This window comes from Bos taurus, chromosome 7 (assembly GCF_002263795.3).
Source record: "Bos taurus isolate L1 Dominette 01449 registration number 42190680 breed Hereford chromosome 7, ARS-UCD2.0, whole genome shotgun sequence".
In the NCBI taxonomy this organism is placed as follows: domain Eukaryota; kingdom Metazoa; phylum Chordata; class Mammalia; order Artiodactyla; family Bovidae; genus Bos; species Bos taurus.
The window spans coordinates 25,667,349-25,693,001 of NC_037334.1; the positions used below are offsets into that span (position 1 = coordinate 25,667,349).

Genomic DNA, 25,653 nt, shown 5'->3' on the forward strand with positions numbered 1-25,653 from the left:
TATGGATTTATCTCCACGATAAGTCTAGTCACCATACGTCCTCGCACAATTGTTTTGCAATTTTATTGACTATATTCCTTATGCTGAACATTACTTTGCTGTGACATATTTATATTATAGCTGGAAATACGTACCTGTTAATCTCTCACATCTATTTTATCCTACCCCTTACGCCCCTCCCCTCTGGCAGCCATCAGGTTTTTCTTTATAACAGAGATTGTTATTTCTGTTTTGTTTGTTCATTCGTTTTGCTTTTTAGATTCCATATATAAGTGAAATCATACATGGCTTGTCTTTCTCGGTCTCACCTCACTTAGCAAAATGCCCTCTAGATTCATCCATGTTGTTGAAAGTCGCAAGATTCCAACAACACAGCTGAGTAATAATATGTGTGCATGTATATATATACACGCACACGTACAATATACCTTCTTGTTTATATGTTTGCACATCACCGGCACTTAGGTTGCTTCTGTATCTTGGCCCTTGTAAATGATGCTACAGAGAACATAGGAACATATACTTCTTTTTGAATTAGTGTTTTGTTTTCTTCAGATAAATGCTCAGAGATGGAATTGCCAAACTATGACAGTTTTATTTTTAATTTTTGAGAAACCTCCATGCTGTTTTCCATAGTGACGGTACCAATTTACATCCCCACCGATAGTATACAAGAGTTGCCATTTCTTCTCACCCTCACCAGCACTTGTTATTTGTGATCTTTTTGATAACAGCCATTCTGACAGGTATGAGGTGACACCTCATTTGCATTTCACTGATAATCGGTGATGTTGAGCATCTTTTCATGTCCCTGTTGGCCATCTGTGTGTTTTCCTTAGAAAAATGTCTATTCAAGTGGTCTGCCCATTTTTAACTGGATTATTTGTATTTTTTATATTGAGTTGTGAATATTCTTTATATTTTGAAATTAACCCCTATTGGATATATCATTTGCAGACATCTCGTTCTATTCAGTATATTGCCTTTTCCTTTTGTAGATGGTTTCCTTCACTGTGCAAAAGCTTTTTAGTTTGATATAGTCCCGTTTGTTTATTTTTGCTTTTTTTCCCTTGCCTGAGGAGAAAGATTCAAAAAAATATTGCAAACACCAGTGTTGGAGAGCATCCTGCTTATGTTTTCTACTAGGAGTTTTATGGTTTTCAGTCTTACATTTAAGTCTCCAATCTGTTCAGAGTTTTATTTTTGATATGGTGTAAGAAAGTGGCCAGTTGCAGCCTTAGGCAAGTGGCTATCAGTTTTCCCAGCACTATTTATTGAAGGGATTGTGTTTTCCCCACTTAACAATCTGGGCTCTCAGATGGCACTTAGATTATAGTTTTCTGTATGTTACCTGATACTGTTTTCAAGAGTTTTATTCCTCTGTGTAGCAGTGGGCATTCAAAGAATTATGCTATTTAAAAATTAGAATTCCTAAAAGGTCCTGTTAGTTTGGTGAATTATGTGTAGTAGTGATTCTCATGCTGCTGCTGCTGCTGCTGCTAAGTCGCTTCAGTTGTGTCCGACTCTGTGCGACCCCATAGACGGCAGCCCACCAGGCTCCCCTGTCCCTGGGATTCTCCAGGCAAGAACACTGGAGTAGGTTGCCATTTCCTTCTCCAGTGCATGAAAGTGAAAAGTGAAAGTGAAGTGGCTCAGTCGTGTCCGACTCTTATTGACCCCATAGACTGCAGCCTACCAGGCTACTCTGTCCATGGGATTTTCCAGGCAAGAGTACTGGAGTGGGGTGCCATCGCCTTCTCCAAGTGACTCTCATAGTCTCTGTTTTATTCCATGAGACATTGTTTTTGATGCCTCAAATTTCACGTTCCAACAAACAGACGTTTATGTTAAAAAAAGATAAAAGTCATGGCTCGTTCATTACTCATTGTGAACATGTTTCACCACTACAAAATTATCTTTGCATGCCTATGCCTTTGTGCAATTCTAATTCCTTTTTAAATTTGTACACTAACCTAGTTTTTCAGTTTACATGAGTTGGATCATTTTTAAAGCCCTGCGTTATCAAAATAAAAAGAGCTTAAATGACTTAAGTGGATATTTTGAACTCATAATGATTTACTTATTTTCTAGTATCCGAGCAGTAAAATGTTTAATGATGATAAGAACAGCAATAATAATAATGATAAAAGAATGCCTAGATTCATTCACTCCATACAAAAACTGATATTGTAGTCAAATAAATATAATTGAATTAAAGGGTCTTGTGAATAATATAAAATATATTTTTCAGTTACAGTAATACTATATAAAGTGTTATTTTGAAGGAGTATGAGAATTTTAAGAGTCTATTTGCTTTGTTTATATTTTAAAGCTGACTTTAAAACCATATGTGGAAATATTCCTGGATTCACCTTTGACATTCACACTGGAAAAGCTGTTGGTGAGTTTTTCTAGGTTATGTTTCTTTTAATACATATATGTAGCATGTTGTAAAAATTAGTTCAGTGTTTTTCAAGTTTAAAGTATCGTAAAAGATAATACTCTGCATTTGGATTTGATATGGTTAGACAAGAAAGAAGTAGCATGTTTACAGATAACCAAGTGTTAGTAGTGGGATTAGTCCATCAGCCTGGAGTGGGTTGCCAGCCTGGTGATTGAGTTATGATGTAATAGTTATGTGACTACCTCAAGATTTCATACATATCAAGCTAAAGCTTTAGTTTTTCTCATTATGAATATTGTTTTATCAATACATGATTCTAAGTAATCCACTTTATTTTATTAACCTTTATTGTCTGTTTTCATGAGTATATGCTTAAGTTCTCTATGTATTTTTACAGTATTTTTATCCCTATCTACTTATGAATTTGCAGAATTATTAATTATATAAATTTATTTCTTCTAATGTGCTTTCTCTTGCACAGTCTACTTTTCTTCCTCAAAGATTAAATGAACAATATAATTTTAAATGTCTGTTATCAATGCACAGATAACAAAGGACATAAAATTAGGAAAATACAGTTGGCTTTATCAAATGAATAATAGCAATTAGGTAAGCCTGACATGAAACTTAAGAGGAAGCTTGATTCCCTAGGAAGTTCATTTGCTCTATTGATACTAGTATCCCTTGGTATATTTGATCAACTACTTCCATTCTTTCATTACTGTTCAAAGGAAATAATATTTTGTAGTCTGTATGCTTTGTAAACCACAAAATCACTCATACCAGTATAGGGTTGATTTTTGAGACTGAGTGTGTGTTTAGCATTATTCAGTGTTTTACGATACATACATTAAGCAGAACCATATATTTGATCAAATCTGTTCAATTGCAGACATTGATGAATGTAAAGAGATTCCAGGCATTTGTGCAAACGGTGTGTGCATTAACCAAATCGGCAGTTTCCGCTGTGAATGCCCCACGGGATTCAGCTACAATGATCTGCTGCTCGTCTGCGAAGGTAATCTGAGCAATAAGTGACCTTATCCAGGAAAGTTCGGCAGACATAACTGGTTTTTAGAAGTTTTCTGACTTACTGTTTCTACTACAGCATTTAGGAGTTGATCACCAAATTGATTACGTGTATGTCATACTGATGCCATAATGAAGTTTGAAAAATGGAATTGTTGCTCTTGCAGATATCGATGAGTGCAGCAATGGCGACAACCTGTGCCAGCGAAATGCAGACTGCATCAACAGCCCAGGCAGCTACCGGTGCGAGTGCGCTGCAGGTTTCAAACTTTCACCCAACGGAGCCTGCGTAGGTAAGAGGAGAATGGCTCATTCTTTGACACTGAACACCATTGTAGGCCTCTGTGGTAGCTCAGATGGTAAAGAATCCGCCTGCAATGCAGGAGACCTGGGTTCAGTCTCTAGATAGGGAGGATCCCTTGGAGGAGGGAATGGCAACCCACTCCCGTATTCTTGCCTGGAGAATTCCATGGACAGAAAAGCCTGGAGGGCTACAGTCCATGAAATTGCAAAGAATCAGATACAACTGAGTGACCAACACTTTCACTACTTTCACCACATTCTGTATACTTAGTTCCTGCACTAAAAAACTGCCTATGCTCTCCTATCAAAAAAAAACTATTTTCAAGTATAATTTTGAGGAGATTTTCCAAGTAAATCTATTCATTCATATTGAATCTATTTCACGATATCTTTTAGATTCTTTTGTTAGGAAAAGAAGTCTCTCAATGGATTTTTCCTAGAATTGAAACTAAAAATGATGTCCTTGAGATATACCAATCAACATGTAAAAAGATTGCATGATTTAATTTTTTTTTAAAAAAGAGGCTTGTGTACTTTAAAGCCTTGCCTTATTTTTATTCAACTCTTGTTATGGTTCGTTTTCAGCCTATCTGTAGTAATTACTAGCAGGCTATAGAAAAAATGCCTGTGGGAAAAAATGAAGGAATCTTAATAAAGATCAGACACGTGTAACATGTGTTTTATTTTTTTTGTGTTAGATCGCAACGAGTGTTTAGAAATTCCTAATGTTTGCAGTCATGGCCTATGTGTGGATTTACAAGGAAGTTACCAGTGCATCTGCCACAATGGCTTTAAGGCTTCTCAGGACCAGACGATGTGCATGGGTAAGAAGGGAAACATTATTTCCAGGGGGTATCGTGGAGCTGAGACTCCAGAAGAGATTACCGTTCGGTCACCCGCCACAAGGAACTACCCTGTCTCTGTCAGAAACAGTCTTAACGAAAAATGAGCTATGTGAAACTGTTTATGGTTTTAGTCAATGTAAAATTTGCAAGCAGGACACACCACAATATGTTCTTGGATTTAGTGGTAACAGCTTTCTTCCCCAGATGGCTTTCACATGCTTATTAACCTGAGCTTTCAGACAGCGTTACATGGAAATCGCCGTGGTACCAGCTCTCCATTTACCCCTCTTTGTTCCCACTCAAGGGGCTTCCCAGGTGGTGCTAGTGGTAAAGAACCCGCCCCTCAATGCAGGAGATATAAGAGATGCAGGTTTGATCCCTGGGTCAGGAAGATCCCCTGGAGGGAGGGTATGGCAACCAACTCCAGTGTTCTTGCCTGGAGAATCCCCATGGACAGAGGAGCCTGGCAGGCCACAGTCCATAGGGTAATAAAGAGGTGGGCATGACTCAAGAGACTTAGCACAGTTCCACTCAGAGAAGCCTTTTGGAATGCTAGAATGCAAGGGGAGCAGTAAGGGGGACAGTGTGGAAATGAACACATACACACACACATATGCTTCTTTCCCCCAAATCACTGAACATTTGAGATATATCTGCTTGCTTGGCTGTTGCAACTCTTAAAACCAGGTTTTAGAAGCAAAGATGGTGAAACTTTGAAAAGCCCCAGTACAGTAGCTAATGTGATGGTTAGTTAAGCAATAATTGTGTTCAGTAAGTACTTGCTGAGCTGATGATTAATAAGATTTCAAAAGCAGAGGGGCTTTTGGAACTCAGCTTAACTTCGGAACTCACCTTGGAACTCAGCTTAACTCCTTAAACTGATGTCAGCCACTGGCTCATCTCCACTGAAGCACTCTGCACTTGCAGGAGGAAAATTATATTTAAAAGTTGACTATTTATAATTAGCACTTCTCAGTGTAGAACAAGCTGAAGTTGTGCATCTACTCTTTTGGTATTCAAGATACACTATCTTTTTGAATCATACAGACTTTAGTACAGCAGAACGGCAGAATTAGATTCCTTTGTGGCGTGGGGTCGGTCGTGAAGAGTCGGACACAACTGAGCAACTTCACTTTCACTTTTCACTTTCATGCATTGGAGGAGGAAATGACAGCCCAATCCAGTGTTCTTGCCTGGAGAATCCCAGGGATGGGGAAGCCTGGTGGGCTGCCGTCTATGGGGTCGCACAGAGTTGGACACAACTGATGCGACTTAGCAGCAGCAGCAGCAGCAGCATGGTATATCTGTACACGAGCACCCCCTGGAGAATGTCTCCATTCTTCCAGTGCCTCCTAAGAGATCCCCTGCAGACATCTTCTGTGGTCGCAGGAAGAATTCTCTAGGGAATGCTTGTGCAAAGGACACACGGAGGATGTGGCCCTATTTGCATGAACTGTCTGAGATGGCTTGCTTATATGTTTCTCCTGGCTGCTCTCTCTGAGAAAGAGGATATGATTTGCTAAAAAAAAAAAAAAAAAGTATATATATGTATATATATATATATATATGTGATATTTATGATTCAGAAATTCATATGGAGAAAATCTGTCCTCAGTTTTAACAATTCACCCATAATGAAAATCAGCTAGACTCCTTGGTAATATCGCTCTTAAACAAAGCTTCTTTCTGAAGGAACAATAATACTCCCTTTTTTTTCACAATGGAAGAGTTTTAGTAGCCTGGAATTCATAGTCTAGGGAGTCTCCTCCTTTATATGACTGTGACCTTTCTAAATATTAATTCCATGTTTTTGAAGGCTAATAACATTGAGCTCTAATAGACTTCTTCAATTTAGAGTCTACCGATTCATAAAGTTTAGGAAGTTAAAGTTTACTTTGTTGTGCTGATCAAATTAAGATATGAAAATTTCTGGGGAAGCATTTATAATGCTTAATAGAACAAATTGTTCCAGTGTTTCAAAAGATTTATTTCCTCATAATTGACAAGCAAATTTATTCATTAAAAAAACTCACTAAGGAAATGTAGGTTAATCTCGCTTGCTTATTAGTCCAGTTCTTTTCTGAATCTTATATGTTGCTGTAAGTTATCAAGTGCCAATTTTTCTTAATAATTTTCTTTTTTTATTTTATTTTTAAACTTTACAATATTGTATTGGTTTTGCCAAATATCGAAATGAATCCACCACAGGTACCTTAGAGTTTTCTCTACCTCATACTTATTTTCCTTAAATAAATGTGGGTTCTTAGTATTGAATGAGAAAAATCTAAGTAAGCCAGTAGTTTAAAACAAAACCTAAAAGTTTAATAGGCTACATTTTTCTGGTTAAAAACTGAATTCCTTTGAGCCAATATTTCTTCGTAGATGTTGATGAGTGTGAGCGGCATCCATGTGGAAATGGAACTTGTAAAAACACCGTTGGATCCTATAACTGTCTCTGCTACCCAGGCTTCGCACTCACTCATAATAATGATTGCATGGGTAAGTACTCGGTCCTTTATTGCTTCTCTTTCATGTCTACAGAATATCCTAAACACAGAATAAAGGCAAAGAATGATAAATTTTTATTATTCAAATTGCAAGCATGTGCCATAAGACATGTAATATCATTGACTAACTTCTGGTTAACTGAAGTCACAGTATTGCCTCCAGTAATCCCAAATCACTGCAGATGGTGACTGTAGCCATGAAATTAAAAGACACTTACTCCTTGGAAGGAAAGTTATGACCAACCTAGATAGCATATTCAAAAGCAGAGACATTACTTTGCCAACAAAGGTCCGTCTAGTCAAGGCTATGGTTTTTCCAGTGGTCATGTATGGATATGAGAGTTGGACTGTGAAGAAAGCTCAGTGCCGAAGAATTGATGCTTTTGAACTGTGGTGTTGGAGAAGACTCTTGAGAATCCCTTGGACTGCAAGGAGGTCTGACCAGTCCATCCTAAAGGAGATCAGTCCTGGGTATTCATTGGAAGGACTGGTGCTAAAGCTGAAACTCCAATACTTTGGCCACCTCATGCGAAGAGTTGACTCATTGGAAAAGACCCTGATGCTGGGAGGGATTGGGGGCAGGAGGAGAAGGGGACGACAGAGGATGAGATGGCTGGATGGCGTCACCGACTTGATGGACATGAGTTTGAGTAGACTCCGGAGTTGGTGATGGACAGGGAGGCCTGGCGTGCTGCGATTCATGGGGTCGCAAAGAGTCAGACACGACTGAGCAACTGAACTGAACTGAATCATGAGACAGTCTGCTGGGTTTAGTACTTACGTCAGTCAAATCGATTCAAGGGTGAAGGCCATGCAGATGATAGTAAACTATTGGGACTGATTTATGGTTTTGCGTTATTTTTACCACTTAGATGGTATCAAAGGCAGACCTCTTATGGTTTCAGGTTTATTACAAGTATTTCATATAATCCATTCTTGATTTATATTCAAACACGGACAGTCTCCAACTTAGAAACATATTGTGTCTTGAAACTGTTTTCAATCAGCTCTTGAAGCCAGGGCTGCCTTTTCCCACAGGAAGAAAGCATGGTGACCATGTTTCTGAACCAGCCTCAGAAGCCTATTTAATCTCAGTGAAGGACTGTAAATTCTCAGTGGAAAATAAAACTGTCTTCTCTACATGGCACAGGATTTTAGTCTTTGCCTCTAACAGACAGAGATTGAAATAAAAATTGAAAGTGACTGGAGGAGGAGGAAGAGGATCCTGTAGTTGGTGGAGAAGTTAGTAAAAGATACAACGAAAAGCATTAATGAAATTTCATTTACCATGTGCCAGACTCTATAGTGCTTTCCTGGTGGCTCAGATGGTAAAGAATCCACCTGGAATGAAGAAGACCTTGGTTAGATCCCTGGGTTGGAAAGAGTCCCTGGAGGAGGGCATGGTGACCCACTCCAGTATTCTTGCCTGGAGAATCCCATGGACAGAGGAGCCTGGTGGGCTACAGTCCATGGGGAGGCAAAGAGTCAGAACAGGATTGAGCGACTAAGCACAGCACACAGACTCTATAGTGGTGCTTTCCAACACAACATCTCTTAATTCACATAATCCCATGAGTTAATGGGAAAGTAACTCAGGCTTCCTGCTTTTATGGAACTATCACCAGTCAAACGCACCTCCTAATTTATTCCAATATATATTCCTTAATTTTCCTTGGTTTTCAAAATTCTTCAACTGTGAAAAATTCAGACCTGATGGAACATTTTATTCAACTACCACCTTGTTGTCTATAGCTTCTCAGACCCTTGATACAGCTGAGGAGAAGGAAAGATACAGATATGGCTCTGATTGAAGTATAATCTGTAAACGAACAAAAAATTACTCATCCTTAAGCTTAACCGAAAACCTAACAGTTAAGAACATGTTTTTTCAGATTCTGTTTTTTGTAAGCAAAACATGTCAGCAATTCTAGAGTGCTTTTTATAAAATTGATTTTTCTATATTTTATATGCTTTGTTATTTGTCCTTTGAATACAGTCAGCTTATCTCCAGATACAGTTCTCTACAAACTGGACAATCCAGTTAAATCCATGTGTCCTCTTATATCCAGGAAAAGAGGTATTTTTTGGTTGGAAAGAATGGAAAGCTTAAACCAACAGGAGAGGTCTATTGACATTATTAGTCACCTGATCCTTATGATATATGACATTTTTCTCTGTTGATGAGGGAGTGTAATGTAATGTCTACCAATAAATATGTTTTTAAGTTGCAACTTGTGATACAAAATATATGTGAGAGCTCTCTCTGAAAAGCTAACTCTTATTCACTTACAGACATAGATGAGTGCAGTTCCTTTTTTGGTCAGGTGTGTAGAAATGGACGGTGTTTTAATGAAGTTGGCTCCTTCAAGTGTTTATGTAATGAAGGTTATGAACTTACTCCAGATGGCAAGAACTGTATAGGTAAGTATCTAAACAACAAACAATAAAGTCTTTGTGTTGTTTTGTTTTGTAAAATAATGATGTGACTCCCCCCACCCTCAGCACCACCAACTTTGGGACTCATTTGCATTTCATTTGGTCATCTGAGGTACATGGACCAAGATAAGTTTCATGGGAAATTTTGGTAAAGGTACACACCAAAAATTTGGAATTGTATGCAGTGGTTTGATTGGGACAGAGCTCGAGGCTATCTGTGTCTCAATTAAAGTAGACAAAGGAAAATTAGCCTCTTGCCAAATGAGTAATCCTCAGGATGTCAAAAATCTCCGAGCACATATTGCCCGAGAGTGACCTGGCAGATCAGAGGGCTTGAGTTGAATTCATGTTACTGTCATTTGGCAACAATGATGTCATCTGTAAGTCATTTTTTTTCTTGTTTCTCTTTAAAGATACTAATGAGTGTGTTGCCCTGCCCGGCTCTTGTTCTCCTGGCACCTGTCAGAATTTGGAGGGGTCTTTCAGATGTATCTGTCCCCCAGGGTATGAAGTAAAAAGCGAGAACTGCATCGGTAAGGCTGATGTTTGAGTCCGTGAACCGTTTAGGATAATGAGACCTGGTACTCACTCTGTGGATATATGTTAAATCTAAACCACTGTAAGCATGCTGACTGAGGGAGTTAAATGCCTAGCTGCCTACATCTGTTTTATTGAACCATCAGAAATGATTTGAAGGTGGAATGGTGGGAATAAAAAATTTGAGGATGTGGGATTTTTTCATTAACAGAAATCTTATACTAGTCAAAGAATTTTCAGTGCACTCTAATCTTTTTTCCAAATGTCAATAGAGACCTTCTACTGAATTTAAAGAGTGTCTACAAAAATTGTAATCTTTGGCAACCAATTTTAAAACAGCTATTAAAGGTGTCTAGAGTCCTAGAAATGTGAAGCAGAAAATCTTGACAATGCTGTTGAGACATTTTTTTTTCCTTGGGAAAGCCGCATGTCAAAACAGAAAATATTAATCCATTTGTCATAACAGATGTTTCTCTGTGGAAACCCTCCCAGCATACAAGGAATCTTGTAACCACATCAAAAGTGAGTCCCAGAATTGCCTGGTGGGCATGATGAAGACTGACCTTTTTACAGTTACTTTATTTCACTTTTGTACAAATTATTTTTAACAGTCTTGTTGAAATTCAGAAGCACCAGCATCTTAGTGTGATTCTTCTAACATGAAATGATTGCTGAGAGTTTTTTGCCTTTGAATTACTCAGTTTCTTAAATTCTGTATAGCTCTTATGTTCACATTTAAGGGACTTAGACAGAACCTAAGGAAACAGTTTACATAGTAAATTAATTATTTTTCAGATCATATAATTACAAATAATGGGTATCCTTAGTCATTCTAATTTGGTGTTTATATCTTTTCCCCATTTTTGTCTGATTAGTATAGTTCATTGTAAGATTTTCTAGTGTTTTTAATATTTAAAAATAATAATAACACTAGAAGCATCTTAACAAAAACTTTCTTGAAGAGTTTAAGATCTTTTCTTTCATCTTCTTTGTTTATACTTAATCTTCATCATCTCTGTGATCCATCTCTTTATGGAATAAGCATAAAAGTAGTGTGTGAGCCATTAGGAGAGAAATAAAAATACTTGTGCCTCTTTGTATCAGAAAGACTTGGCTACCTTTTATCTTGGTGAAAAAAACAATCTGTGATTCAATTAGATGTTTTTTAACCTCAGGAGTATTTTATTTTCTTTATTCACTGATAAACACCCACCACTATTTTGCATGTCTTAAAAACGTGTTTTCAATTAACTTACTTCACTGTAAGACTATTTCTTTCAGCCTAGAATCTCTTCTACCAGTTTTTCTAGATGAAATGCTTCCTACCACGAACTGTATGTGCGTGCACACACACACACACACACACATCCATTCTGACATTCCATGGACATTACTATGGACATGCAGCGTCTTTTAGATGCTGGAAATACAAAAATGCAGCTTTTGCCAGTAAGTAGGTAACTTACTGCCTAAGAGAAAAGACAGATTTTGTAAACCACTCCATGTTGTAAAGCTGCCCTTACAATCCAACGCGACAGGCACTGCACTGGGGTCTGTTCAGGATGTAGGTCGCAGTAGGAGGCTGTGAACAAGGATGGTGGTGGTGAAAGGAGAGCAGTCAGGAAGCCTAGCATAAGGATTGGCGACATTTGAGGTGTCCCTGAGTTTGATAAATTGACTAATCAAAAAGGGAAATGGAACAGAGAGGCAGCTTGAAAACAGAGGCAGAACAAATGTGGTAAGGGGCATCGGTGGCCAGCTCAGAAGATGGCTCTTAGTCCTGCAGGCGGCACAGAGAAGTGCAGGTTCTTTTAGAGAGCAAGTGATACGACTCACTCACTAAAATTCTGCCAGTATAAATTGAGAACGCAGTATGTGCCAGACCCTGAGCTAGACCCATGCTGAGGGTGCAGCAGTGATCTAGACAGACACATGATGTCCCCATGGGACTTATGTTCTGATGTGCCTGGAATCATGTAGTGTTCATTCATTTAGTTAAAAACCACCCATTAAAATAAGCACTTCCAGTGAAAAGGGGCCAGATATCACTGGTAAGGAATCCTTGTCTGTTTCAAGAGATCATTCTGGGGTAAGGTGGAAATGATAAAATTCTCATCCCAACGTCTAAGCTCCCTGGTTCTGTAGGCACAGATTCTCAAATAGGTACATGTTTTAGAAAGCAGACCCTGGTGGCGGTATGGAGTGGGGAGAAGGAAGCGAAGCACGTCTCCCTAGCTGGGAGACGTGATAATCCAGGTGGCAAATGATGCTGAGTTTGAGTGTAAATGAGGAGGCCACATATTGCTTGATTATGAAAGTTGAACAATTAAGGAGAGGAAAGAATGTAACCCCAGCTCCCCAGTGTGGATTGCTGAGGGCGAGGGGCATCAGAGAAGAGGACCAGTGCTGAGGATGCGATGCCCCTGAGACATGGAAGTGGTCCTCTCAGGCCTGCAGGCAGACATGCAGACACCTCCTAGGAGTCAAGTCCAGAGAACTGGAGACCGACTTAAAAGTCTGGGTCATATGGATCATTGAAACTGGATATAACCTTTGACTTTTGAAGCAGTAACAGTTTATTTTAAACATATTTAATTATATAGACAATGTAATATTTTGTTTCACATTGAATATCCAATGGCTAGTGAACTGTACAATGTGGACAAATTATTTTCAGATATTAAGCAGTGTATTGAATTGATTAAATCAATATATTATCTTGCTGATCTGCAGATATAAATGAGTGTGATGAAGATCCCAACATCTGTCTTTTTGGTTCCTGCACCAATACTCCTGGGGGCTTCCAGTGCATCTGTCCCCCTGGGTTTGTATTGTCTGATAATGGACGGAGGTGCTTCGGTAAGTTTTGAAATGATTTCTCTGTCATCATCAGCCCTCAAACTTAAGAACTAGGCAGGAAGCCATGATGCAGTGCTTGTCACTAAAAATATATGTCTCTGGCAGACGTATCATCTGTAAGTTTAAAACATAAGGTCCCGAGTGTATATGCACTGGACAGTTTTTAAGGTGCTTCAAATTATTCTCTCTGTTTCTACATTTTTAAAAAAATTCCATACTAAAAGAAAAATGGTGGTCTTATTTCATCATTTTCATTTTGTTGTTGGCATAGATTTTTCTGTACATTGGTAATGAGTTGCTTCCGATATGACATAACTTACTGAAAGCTACCTAGGTTTATTTTGTTAGGCTGTAATGTAACAGTGAGTAAAGAAGACATGGAAATCATTTTAATATTGAGCATAATTTCTCAAATTTCTGAAGCACATTATTAAGATACATAATTAAATGCAGTTTTATAGAGTGGTCAACTTAAACTGGCAAATGATATCAGCAATTAAGAATTTCCAGGCCTATCTTTTAACTGTGAATATAATCTGCATCACATGTTCAACCCATGAGAAATGTTCTATCAGTAACAGAATTATGTGTAAATTACTCCATCTTTTTAAATGACCAGTAAGGAGGTCTGTGATGTTTGCTTTCTTGATTAGATACTCGCCAGAGCTTCTGTTTCACAAACTTTGAAAATGGAAAGTGTTCTGTACCCAAGGCTTTCAACACCACAAAGGCAAAATGCTGCTGCAGTAAGATGCCAGGAGAGGGCTGGGGGGACCCCTGTGAGCTGTGTCCCAAAGATGATGAAGGTAAGAGTAGTGAAATAAAAAAGCCACTTTCTACTAGTTTTGAACTGTCTTAGCAGAACTCAAGTGGGACCCTGTAACTTATGAATGTTTTGAAGATAAAAACATCCCCTCATTTACAGACCTTCATGGTTCAGTGATCTCCATAGTCAGGAACTTCGTTCAGCTTTCATATTCAGAATGTGTAAATGCAGGATGTTACCCCATTATTTCATTGCTTCCCCCAACGTTAGTATTACTTGCTTTGAAAGGAATGAATTTGAAGGGTGAAGGGCAGTAGATCCAAGGAGGGGGTGAAAATTACATGCCAGCTTGCTGCAGCAGTCCCACATGGGTATTGTATCACAGGCTGGGGCTCCCAGAATCTTAAAGCAAATTCTGGGAGGCTGAGTCAGCACAGTAGGCATTTGCAAGAAGAGACGACGAGCCTCACAGATTTTATTAGCATAGCTGAACAGTACAATTGTTCCCAGCAGGCTCGGAACTGGCCTGGTCTCTAGGTCAGAGGTGGCTTCTGTGTGTAATGGGCAGAGAATGCTCTGTTAGTTGCTCAGTCATGTCCGACTCTTTGCGACTCTGTAGACTGTATTCCACCAGGCTCTTCTGTCCATGGAATTCTCCAGGCAAGAATACTGGAGTGAATGTGGCTCTTTGGCTGCCCAGAATTAAATGAGCAAGCAGACAGAATCAGACACCCTGAGTGGTACCCATAGGTGGCCACCCCAAGCTCAGGTGACCTTCTCTAAATATGCTCAGTGGTGCTTTTGAAGTAAATTACAAAAATAAAGACTCTTACTAAAAATAGCTTTGTAGAGGAAAAATAAGTCTAATTTTATGTATATCATTAATCAGTTCTTAAGTTTTCTGATGTTTGTGACTCTTTGATAATCGGGAATTTGTCTTTTTCTCTGCAGTGGCATTCCAGGATTTGTGTCCCTATGGCCACGGAACTGTTCCTAGTCTTCATGATACCCGTGAAGGTGTGGTTTAATATATTTTATTTTCGTAGTCTCATGTAAATACAATATTGTACATTTGTTTTATAATCATGCTGTTTTTACTGTATAACATATATTGTATTGCATTTAATGCACATATATGATATTTATAGTGTATCATATGCACTACATCATAAGACTATGTTGCAGCATATGAAATACACGTTTCTCTGATAAAAGAAATGCTCATATGTTTTAACACTTTTAAGCCTCTTTTGAATAGATACATGCAGTTTTGGCATATCTTTTTATATAAGAAAGTTCATGGATGATTTTGTATTTTAGATGTTAATGAATGTCTTGAGAGCCCAGGAATTTGTTCAAACGGTCAGTGTATCAACACAGATGGGTCTTTTCGCTGTGAATGTCCAATGGGTTACAACCTTGATTACACTGGAGTGCGCTGTGTGGGTAAGTGCTGAGTTAGTGCCACATTTCACACTTGTAAGGTTTTTTTCTTTCTTATATTCAGCAAAAGGTCTCTCGGGCACTCTGGGAGGCAGTGGGATTTACAAAGCCAAGATAAGTAGCCATACTGCTTTTTCTTCTCCCATTCTACATTTTCCAGCAACATGGGTTTATTTGAAGATGGAGCGAGTTGCCCAATCTCTGCCTTCAACCAGATATACAAACTCTGATGTGTCTAGAGCTTTACAGCTGCCAAAACCACTAACTGGGAAAGAGGTCTATTTTACTTTATGACTTTCCACTTCTGCTCTTTTAGCAGAAGATCACATACCTCCCTGGGTTTGTGATTTTTTTTCTTTTTTTAGGGCAAGCACAGCTGTCTGAAAGTTCAGAGCATTTCACACTTGACCCTCGGGGTTCTCTGCCCTGCGTAAAGGCTGGCCAGCCATGACCAAGGGCGAGGGGTGCAAGAGTCATGTGTGCCCTGCACAGATCTGGGACACGTGTGAGGGCCAGATGGATTTTCGTGGGCATATTTTTATTAAACTAAGCCCTCCACAGTTTGTGTCACTTTCTTATCCTTTTTCAGATACTGATGAATGTTCAATTGGCAACCCATGTGGAAATGGGACGTGCACCAACGTTATTGGGAGTTTCGAATGCAACTGCAATGAGGGCTTTGAGCCAGGGCCCATGATGAATTGTGAAGGCAAGTGATACTTTACTATTATTTCTTCTTGATATAGAAAGAGTTTTTAATGCCTCAGCTTTTTTTTTTATATTGTTCTTATGTTCTACTGATGATTATATTCATCACAAACATATGTTCCTTTACCACAATGAGCATAGTTACAAAAGCTACTCTGTAGCCCTTGTCTGATAATCCAGCATCTCCACCCTCTCAGAATTGGCATCTATTGCTTATTTTTTCCCTTGAGATTAGGTCACATTTTCCTGGTTCCTCAGTCTGTTGGTTAATTTTGGATTATGTGCTGGGTATTGTGACTGATACCTTCAGGAATCAGTTACATTATTTCAGAGAATATTGATGCCCTTGTTTTAGCAGGCAGTTAATTTACATAAAGTGGACTGTCAGGCCTGTGGAAGACAGTGGGTCACGTTTAAATTCTTCTCTTTAAAGCTTAGTGGCCAGCTTCTTTGATTTTGGCCCACACATGGCATGGTTAAGTCAGCAACTTCTGCTGAGTTTATGCAAAAAAATGAAAGAGGTATTTCTCCCCCTCTGGCCCTCTCATTTCTGGGATTCCTCCACACTTTTCAGCAGCCTTGGTTGCCCCAAGGTTCCCTCCCCTGATTTCTCGGGACAGAAGCTCAGAGAGTTCCTATTGGAGATTTAGCTGCCAGATGCTACTGTGCCAGGACTGATATGATCCACAGGGGAAAAAAAAAAAACAAAAAACTGAGCACCTCTACTTTGCCAGGTGTTTACTGAGTTTTAATGCACTGCTAGAAACCACTTCAGGTGTTGTTTTTATATTTATTTCAGATAAATACAAAATACAAAATACCTCCTTTCTCTGTTGCATAAGAAGATTAAATGTTAAGAGCCAGAAGACCAAAAGTATGACTTCAGAATACTCAATGACAGCCTGTTCGTGAATTTGTCTTATTTTTCTGTTTTTCGTATTTCAGAGTTTATAGTTGTTATTTGTTGGAGGATGAGTTAGGTGCCCAGTTCTCCTTACCAGAAACGGAAGTTCTGTTATCCTATTACTTTCTGTGTGACTGCCAAATAAATACATCAGTGTTTATTTAAGCGAGTAATTAGAACTCTAGGCTGAGCGCATGCCTGTCTGTTTCCTTGATCAGATATCAATGAGTGTGCCCAGAACCCACTGCTGTGTGCTTTCCGCTGCATGAACACCTTCGGGTCCTATGAATGCACGTGCCCAATTGGCTATGCCCTCAGGGAAGACCAGAAGATGTGCAAAGGTAAGGCCCCAGACCAGGAAGGATCAGCTCATTATTTGTGATGCCAGAAATATATTTTAATGATTTTGTAGCTCTCAGCTGTCTTCTTGTAGAGCTGTGCAGAAATATATTCTTTACAGCATTGCTGGTAGATTTCCGTATCTAGATAACAAGATACTTGATAGTCTGTCCAGTCAAGTCAAAAATAAAGATGTCACATTCTCGAGCTCTTACTAAAGCAAAGATAGCCCTTCCCTAAACTTTTTATCTTGATGACCAGTGCTGAAATTTTTATAACTCTAGAATATAGCCAACAGTTGAGACTGGGCTCCTTTCTCTGTGGCATAAGAAGATTACATGTTAAAAGCCAGAAGACCAAAAGTATGACTTCAAAATACTCAAGCATGATATACCCTGTTCATGAATTTGTCTTATTCTTCTGTTTTTCCTATTGCACATATTCTCTAGACCTGGATGAATGTGCTGAAGGGCTGCATGACTGTGAATCGAGGGGCATGATGTGCAAGAATCTGATTGGCACCTTCATGTGCATCTGCCCGCCTGGGATGGCCCGCAGGCCTGACGGAGAAGGCTGTGTGGGTAAGGTTGTACAGGACGGTGGCTGCTTGCTTAACACTCCTACCCCCAGTCAGAAACATATGAACTTCAGTTATCACAGTGGAAAATACGGTGTTTTGTTTTCTGTGCAAATAGCCAAAGAGATCAAAAACTGCAAGAATCTGTTCAGTTCCTAATACAATATATGCAGAAGGTAAAATATTATTAATCTTTTCTATCATTAATTGATTTCTGTAGCAACTTGGAAAATCTTATGCTCAACATGAGAAGTTTTCCAACATTGTGCATTGTCAGGAAAAATTTTTTAAAAAGAAAGAAAATAAATGTAAGATTTGTAGCAATCAGATCTTTTTAGATGCATTTCTGTCATGCACTTTGAATTCAAAGGAGACAACTGAAACACTAATCAAAATAAAGATAACAGCATTAGGATAGGATTAGATCACAAAGACGGACTTAAACCCTCATATTCTAGAAACAAGAAACACTACAATTTTTTAAATCCATAAATTAGTTTAATACTTTTGTATATACTTTAAAATGTATGCAGAAAGTTTCCTAAAAGAAAAAAAATACCTTTAACAAGAAAAAACATAGTGTCAGAACGCTAGGAGCAAAGTGAGAATTCTTAAAGCTTCCCAGGGAGCAAAACCAGATTTCCTACAAGTGGCAATTAACAGTGGGTAAAATAAAACAGTGGATCAGCAATGTTTTCAGGGCATTCTAAGGGAAAATAATTTTCAACTAAAACTTTATATTCAATCTAGTGATAAAACAAAAATATCACATTGTCAGAAATGCGTTTTAGAATACTTATCACCCACATACCCTCTTTATCTTATTCCAAACTGTATCCTCCAATATATTTTTTAAAGTTAATTCAAGAGGAAGCAATGATAAGCCAAGAAACCAGTAACCCTGATTATATGGTTTAAATAAATGCTGGTGTTTCATAAAAGAAATACGACAAACCAAAATTTCTAGACCGTGTCAGCATGGCAGGTAGCACAAGGAGAGAGAAGAAAGGAGTAAACTCATGCCAAGGGTACTTACTATGGCCAGAAGCTATTGAAACAGATACTTCTTGATTTAATAGAGAACTGTTCATTAACAGTGTGTTGAAGTTGTCTCATGGCTACCACTGGAAGAATAGAAGATTACAACTTCTAGACATGAGTTGGGGATGACAGTAGCACAGAGAAAAAATTAGACTAACCTAAGAAAACGAAGATCATGGCATCTGGTCCCATCACTTCATGGGAAATAGATGGGGAAACAGTGGAAACAGTGTCAGACTTTATTTTTTTGGGCTCCAGAATCACTGCAGATGGTGACTGCAGCCATGAAATTAAAAGACGCTTACTCCTTGGAAGGACAGTTATGACCAACCTAGATAGCATATTCAAAAGCAGAGACATTACTTTGCCAACAAAGGTCCGTCTAGTCAAGGCTATGGTTTTTCCTGTGGTCATGTATGGATGTGAGAGTTGGACTGTGAAGAAGGCTGAGCGCCAAAGAATTGATGCTTTTGAACTGTGGTGTTGGAGAAGACTCTTGAGAGTCCCTTGGACTGCAAGGAGATCCAACCAGTCCATTCTGAAGGAGATCAGCCCTGGGATTTTTGGAAGGAATGATGCTAAAGCTGAAACTCCAGTACTTTGGCCACCTCATGCGAAGAGTTGACTCATTGGAAAAGACTGATGCTGGGAGGGATTGAGGGCAGGAGGAGAAGGGGATGACGGAGGATGAGATGGCTGGATGGTATCACTGACTCGATGGACGTGAGTCTGGGTGAACTCCGGGAGTTGGTGATGGACAGGAAGGCCTGGCGTGCTGCGATTCATGGGGTCGCAAAGAGTTGGACACGACTGAGCGACTGAACTGAACTGAAGAAATATTAAGAGAAGGGGACAAGTAGCCTGCTAAATATTAAACAGTATAAAGTGACAAGACTCCGAACATATCAGTAATCACCATAGATAGAAACAGTTTAAATTTCTGGTTAAAAGGCAAATGTACTTTTAAATATTCTTTTAAAAGTGCAGCTTGGTACTTTTTACAAGACATGTACCAAATCAAAATGTAAGATAGATGGAAGATAAAGGGGTGGAACAAGATATCCAAGGCAAATGTTGATGAAAAGCAAGTGCATGCAAAATAAATATTAATAAATTAAAGATTAAAAAGCATAAAGATGAAAGGAGAAATTCATCAAAGGGATTTGTCATGAGCTCTCATCGGAGAGGGCAATGGCAGCCCACTCCAGTACTCTTGCCTGGAAAATCCCATGGATGGAGGAGCCTGGTGGGCTGCAGTCCATGGGGTCACAAAGAGTCGGACACGACTGAGTGACTTCACTTTCACTTTTCACTTTCATGCATTGGAGAAGGAAATGGCAACCCACTCCAGTGTTCTTGCCTGGAGAATCCCAGGGACAGGGGAGCCTGGTGGGCTGCCGTCTATGGGGTCACACGGAGTTGGACATGACTGAAGTGACTTAGCAGCTCATGCCTCTGACAACATTGATTTGAAACATACCTCAAACAAAATTTACAAAATGTCAAATTAATGCAAGTAAAGATGTGGGAATTTGAATGTAACAGTTTTGTTCTGATATATTTATTTGTCAGAAACCAAAAGAGCAGTACTATCTAAATTCCTTCTTCTCTAGCTGCCCTAACCCCCTGCATGGCTCCTGTGATTTTCACTCAAGTCAGTGGAGGAGCTTGTCCTTTATCCCTGGCCTGAGTGCCCTTCACCCTGCTCTCCACCTCTCCCTCACACCTGCCACTGCTCAGCCCTCAGCCTCTCTTTCATGTCACATGAATTGGTATCTTCTTTCCCAAAGTTCTTTACTTACTCCCCGTCAGTAATCCTTTATGGAGCCACTTTTCCAATTATCCATCAAGCATCACCTCTTCCCTGAAAAGTGGAAGAGAGAAAGAGAAAAGCAGCTGAGGGTGGGGGGGAACACTTTGTTAACCTAGAGCCTATCTTGGAAGGATGTAAGTAAGTAAAATAGCTCAGTCGTGTCCGACTCTTTGCGACCCCATGGACTGTAGCTTACCAGGCTCCTCTGTCCATGGGACTTCCCAGGCAAGAGGATGAGGTAAATTTAAATATGATAAATTTAAATGTAATATTTTTAATATAATACTATAAATTTAAATATAAATTAGTATTCTATCATATTAGCATTTTGATGAAGAAGGTTTAAGCAAGATATAAACCATTAGAAGATAAATGTTTGTAAATGATAAACTTTACAGTCTATTCATGACTCATATTATTTGTTTTTCTAAAGATGAAAATGAATGCAGGACCAAACCAGGAATCTGTGAAAACGGGCGTTGTGTTAACACTATTGGGAGCTATAGATGTGAGTGTAATGAAGGCTTTCAGTCCAGCTCTTCTGGCACTGAGTGCCTTGGTAAGTTGATAAACAGAGTATATTTTACTTGGTGAATAAAGCATGTGTTTTGTGATGTAATCACAGAAGAGTTCTATATATATATCCTTGTCTGCAAAATAGATCCCCCAATCTGAGTAATCCATGTACCTCTTCCTGAAGATAGACATCTATTAAAATGATGTATTTATACACGTGTGTGTAGTACATACATCCATGCTTAATGTAAATAACCATCTTAAGTAGTCTTTCCAAAATTAAGATTAATTAAGCACTACGGAAAATGTGACTCTAGTAAAACTTACATCAGGAAATGATTTAATTCCAAAAGAAAATATTTGCTATGTGAGGTAAGTTTTGCTATATTAATGATATTAAAGAAAATGCCACATTTCAAAAATGCAGTGAGAGTTAATTTTTATTTTATGATACAGAAAAGTGTTTTACAAAACATTTTCTTGTGGAAAATATAAGTCTCAGGCATTTTAATGATAAAATGCATATATCATAAACTGTTTAGTTAATTATGAGCAGGTGTAAAAGTATGAAGTAGTCAAATTTAAGGCAGAGAAATAGCACTCCTCATGGGCTTTGAGGCAAAAACAGCACATTTCAGCTACATCAGATTGTTCTCAGAATGATGTCATCTGCTTCAAATCCTAGGAAATTATTAGTCATGAAAACATATTTTGTTTATTATTATCTTCAATCTAGATCTTCATCAGGAAATAGAAAAGCTGACCTACATAGAAAGCGTACTTTTCTGTCCATATTACTAACAGTTCATTAGGATGGTTCTTAAAACCCCATTAAAGATCTCTTTGCCAGCTTATATCAGTGAAATCCCTTTATTTATAATAATTAAAAAAACTACTTAATCCAATGTTTAAACAGTCTTTTAGATGTCTAAAATACAGGAGATTAGATTGAATACGTACCAAGATGATAACATAGTCCAGAATTTGCTTTTCAAAAACAAATCCTGTTCTCATTTGCTTACTTAAAGGGAAGTATTTTTCTTTGATTTTTCCTTTCAGTTGGATTCTATAGGAATGGTAGTTTACTGTCACTTAGCTGCTGAGGAAAAGAAGAAAAAACTCACCTCTCTTTCTTTAGTATCAGTTATTAAATGTAATAAACTGTTGCTAAAGAGCACTGTGAAGTGAACCTCCAACAGAACTTTCTAATCATTGTCTTAAGCAATGTGACTCTTCACATAAAAGAATATTTAACCTTTCAAAAGGTATTGCTATGGAATTGCCCTGGTGGTCCAGTGGCTAAGACTCCTCCCTGCCAGTTGCAGGGGGCCCAGGTTCAGTCCCTGGCTGAGGAACTAGATCCCACACGCCACAACTCAGAGTCCACATGTGGTAGCTAAAGATGCTGTATGCTACAACTAAGACCCAGCACCACCAAAATAAATGGATTTTTTTTTAAGTATTGTTATGAAGGAAAACATTGATTGTCCTTTTTAACGTGAAGACCCAGATAACGAAGTGTCAGTCCCTTGACACTTGTGCTTTTTAACTACATTGTCATTTCAGACAATCGCCAGGGCCTCTGCTTTGCAGAGGTGTTGCAGACCATGTGTCAGATGGCATCCAGCAGCCGTAACCTTGTCACAAAGTCAGAATGCTGCTGCGACGGGGGGCGAGGCTGGGGTCATCAGTGTGAGCTCTGCCCACTCCCTGGAACTGCACAGTACAAAAAGATATGTCCTCATGGCCCAGGCTATACCACTGATGGAAGAGGTAAGGAGTTGAGGAAATCCATGCATGTTATCAACACAGTGCATGTTAATTCACGTTAATTTGAAGGAAATAGGATAATGGCTAAAATATATGTGTATATGTGTGTGGTCGTATATGCTTTTAACTAATGCTTCAGCAGCTTTAAGAGGCATAATCTTCGTATCAAATCTAAGAGATAGAATCTCTTAATTATTCCTATTTTAGCAGACAGAAACTGAAGCACGAAGCTTAAGTAACGATAAATAAATGTCCCCAAGATCACAGCCTTTTTAAAGGTTGGAACAAGGAATGGAATGTATCTGTCTGATCCCAGAGGCCATCTGCAACCCACAAGCTATGCGTGCTTCATTTAAGTAAAGGTCGCTTCTTTGTTTGTGCACAGGAACTCATTCTGTTTGCAGCTTATTTACAAACCAGCAGGACTCACACATGATTAATAGTTTCCAGGTTTTTTGGTACAACCAATATGCTAATGTCCTAAAAATAACATTTTCCTCTATTACTATACAGATTCTAGATCTTACGCTTGATTACATTGCTAATGAAACCCTTTCTTAGGATCTAATGCAACTGAATTTAAAGCCAATCCATGGAATACCATCACTAATTCCAAATTAGTGGAACTTCAGAAGGGTAGCTTTCTATTGATAGAGTCCCCCCAAAAAATTCATGCTTAGATTGCAGAACAAATAGACTCCAGAGGGGCTTTCAGCATAGCCTTCCTTATGTTTGTCTCTTCCTATCACTTCAGATTCTTTCCTTATTTCTTCCTTCTATGTTGCCACTCTGTTGAATGATGAAAAAGTACACCAGCACAGTTACGAACGTTGGATTTTGGTTATCTGTCAATTCCTTAATTTCTTTTAGTTTCTAACCGGTTTTATTCTTGCATCTATATTGACTTCTGTTTGGTTTTGCCTTGGGGTTTCTGGTACACAGATATTGACGAATGTAAAGTCATGCCAAATCTCTGCACCAGTGGTCAGTGCATCAATACCATGGGCTCCTTCCGGTGTTTCTGTAAGGTTGGCTACACCACAGACATCAGCGGAACCTCGTGCGTAGGTAAGGAAAGACAAGGCATCTCTGCGTCTGAGTGGTCGTTACCTGCTGTTTTCTGCAAGTCCTTTACTGTCAGTAGAATATCTTTATTATGGTGTTTGGATTGTACATTTTGCTAAAGTGATGCTATTCCTTTCATTAGTGCGGTTCTTAATATCACTGGAGTTGTCCAAGGCCTTGTCTAGTAATGTGAGACATAGAACTATTAGATTTATCAAACAGTCTGTAAAGTTAGGGAAACATTAAAATTACTTAAAAAAATATACTTTCAACATTTTACATTTAGTTTAAAATGTATAGAGGCACGTTTGTTTTGTCATTTTTTAATGAAAGACCAGGACTTTTGATTGTGAAAGTATGTTTTTGCATATGGAGAGAATGCTTTTTGCTTGTTTCTCGTTGTAGTTATTTTTGCATAAAATATACCAATTAAGCATCATCATCTAAAATTTCCAGTTGCAAAGCAATCTCAATACAGAAAACCTTCTACACTTTTACAATCTCTTTTTCTAATTTATTTTACTGTCTCATCCAAGGAAGGGGTGGTAGCTTGGTGCTATTGAGTCTTTCCAAAATATTTAGTTTTCATTAAAGAAAAAAAATCTTTTCTCCTTCATAGTTCATCAGCTTAATATCAACTTGTTTTGATAACAAGCACATCTGGCATGAAAAGGTTAAGAAGAACCAACCTAAATCTTAGTAAGCATTCAACTCACTTGTTTGGGCAAGATAGTAATAGAAACTAGGCTATCAGTCACGAGCTTTTAACATTCTTTGGGCATCAATCAATGTCTTTTATAGGGGAAGTGGAGATGGTTTGCTGTCAGAGTCCTAGCAGAAAAAAGGGTGGCATATTGAAATGAGGACAGTTTAAGGAGACTTGTTTTTTTAACAAAAGGACAGTGTATAAAGATGTAAGCAGAAAATGCTAGGACTAGTGCTGAGTTCTGGGGCTGTTCCACCTCTGGGCCAAAGATAAGAGGGAAGGATTACTGAAACCTAGAAGATGGAGAAAATTGTTCCCAGAGGCCTGCCTTTAGAGCACCCGTGACCTCTGACCCCATGACTCAGTCAGCTTCAGCCCATCTTGCGAGGAATTAAGGACCAGACTGAAGACAGAGGGCAGGAGGGCCTGCTAATGGTGTCTGTGTGCAGTTCAGCCTCCTGGGCCCGAGAACAGGGTGGACCCGGGTAAGGACTGCAGCTGGAAGGCGAAGTGGAAGGTCTCCCACACAATCTGTGATGCCAAACAATTCCTGGGGAAGTGTCAGCTCAGAGACTGAGAACATCCGCCACATCTGCATGTCAAAGAGAAGAAACTCTAACCTTCAGGTTTATGATTCTCAAACTGTAAACCGAAGAACACCAATCTAAAAAATCTAGTGTCTTTTTTTGAACCCAGTTGTCTGGATATTTCAATATTTGCCCAAGAATCACCTGACAAAGTTAAACCGGTAAATTACTTTAGAGAAAATTGTTCTGTGCCTCATTTCTCTCTGGCTATTTTCCATTTTAAGTTGAAGAAGAAAACAGTGAGTGAGAATATGGAGGGAGGAAAGAGACTGGTCGTTCCTTCTAACCAGTAATTTAATCCTCACATCACTTTTACTCAGATCTCGACGAATGTTCGCAGTCCCCAAAACCGTGCAACTTCATCTGCAAGAACACAGAGGGGAGTTACCAGTGCTCGTGTCCCCGGGGCTACGTCCTGCAGGAGGACGGGAAGACCTGCAAAGGTGATGAGGAGTCTATATGTGTGACCCTCTCCTTTTTTTCAGATTCAGAATCAGC

At 38.8% G+C, this 25,653-nt stretch overlaps 1 protein-coding gene across 1 annotated transcript in view; it reads left to right on the forward strand.

The window, feature by feature from the left end:
* FBN2 (fibrillin 2) overlaps positions 1 to 25,653 on the forward strand; it is a 221,986-nt gene that overhangs the window by 182,635 nt on the left and 13,698 nt on the right. Inside the window, exons 42-59 of the mRNA NM_001278588.1 lie at positions 2,333 to 2,401; positions 3,297 to 3,422; positions 3,601 to 3,726; positions 4,435 to 4,560; positions 6,964 to 7,080; positions 9,381 to 9,509; positions 9,938 to 10,057; positions 12,795 to 12,920; positions 13,574 to 13,726; positions 14,638 to 14,703; positions 15,007 to 15,132; positions 15,719 to 15,838; positions 16,960 to 17,082; positions 17,530 to 17,661; positions 20,945 to 21,070; positions 22,594 to 22,800; positions 23,740 to 23,865; positions 25,476 to 25,598. Coding sequence (NP_001265517.1) covers positions 2,333 to 2,401; positions 3,297 to 3,422; positions 3,601 to 3,726; positions 4,435 to 4,560; positions 6,964 to 7,080; positions 9,381 to 9,509; positions 9,938 to 10,057; positions 12,795 to 12,920; positions 13,574 to 13,726; positions 14,638 to 14,703; positions 15,007 to 15,132; positions 15,719 to 15,838; positions 16,960 to 17,082; positions 17,530 to 17,661; positions 20,945 to 21,070; positions 22,594 to 22,800; positions 23,740 to 23,865; positions 25,476 to 25,598 — 2,241 coding nt within the window. The remainder of the gene's footprint in view (positions 1 to 2,332; positions 2,402 to 3,296; positions 3,423 to 3,600; positions 3,727 to 4,434; positions 4,561 to 6,963; positions 7,081 to 9,380; positions 9,510 to 9,937; positions 10,058 to 12,794; positions 12,921 to 13,573; positions 13,727 to 14,637; positions 14,704 to 15,006; positions 15,133 to 15,718; positions 15,839 to 16,959; positions 17,083 to 17,529; positions 17,662 to 20,944; positions 21,071 to 22,593; positions 22,801 to 23,739; positions 23,866 to 25,475; positions 25,599 to 25,653) is intronic.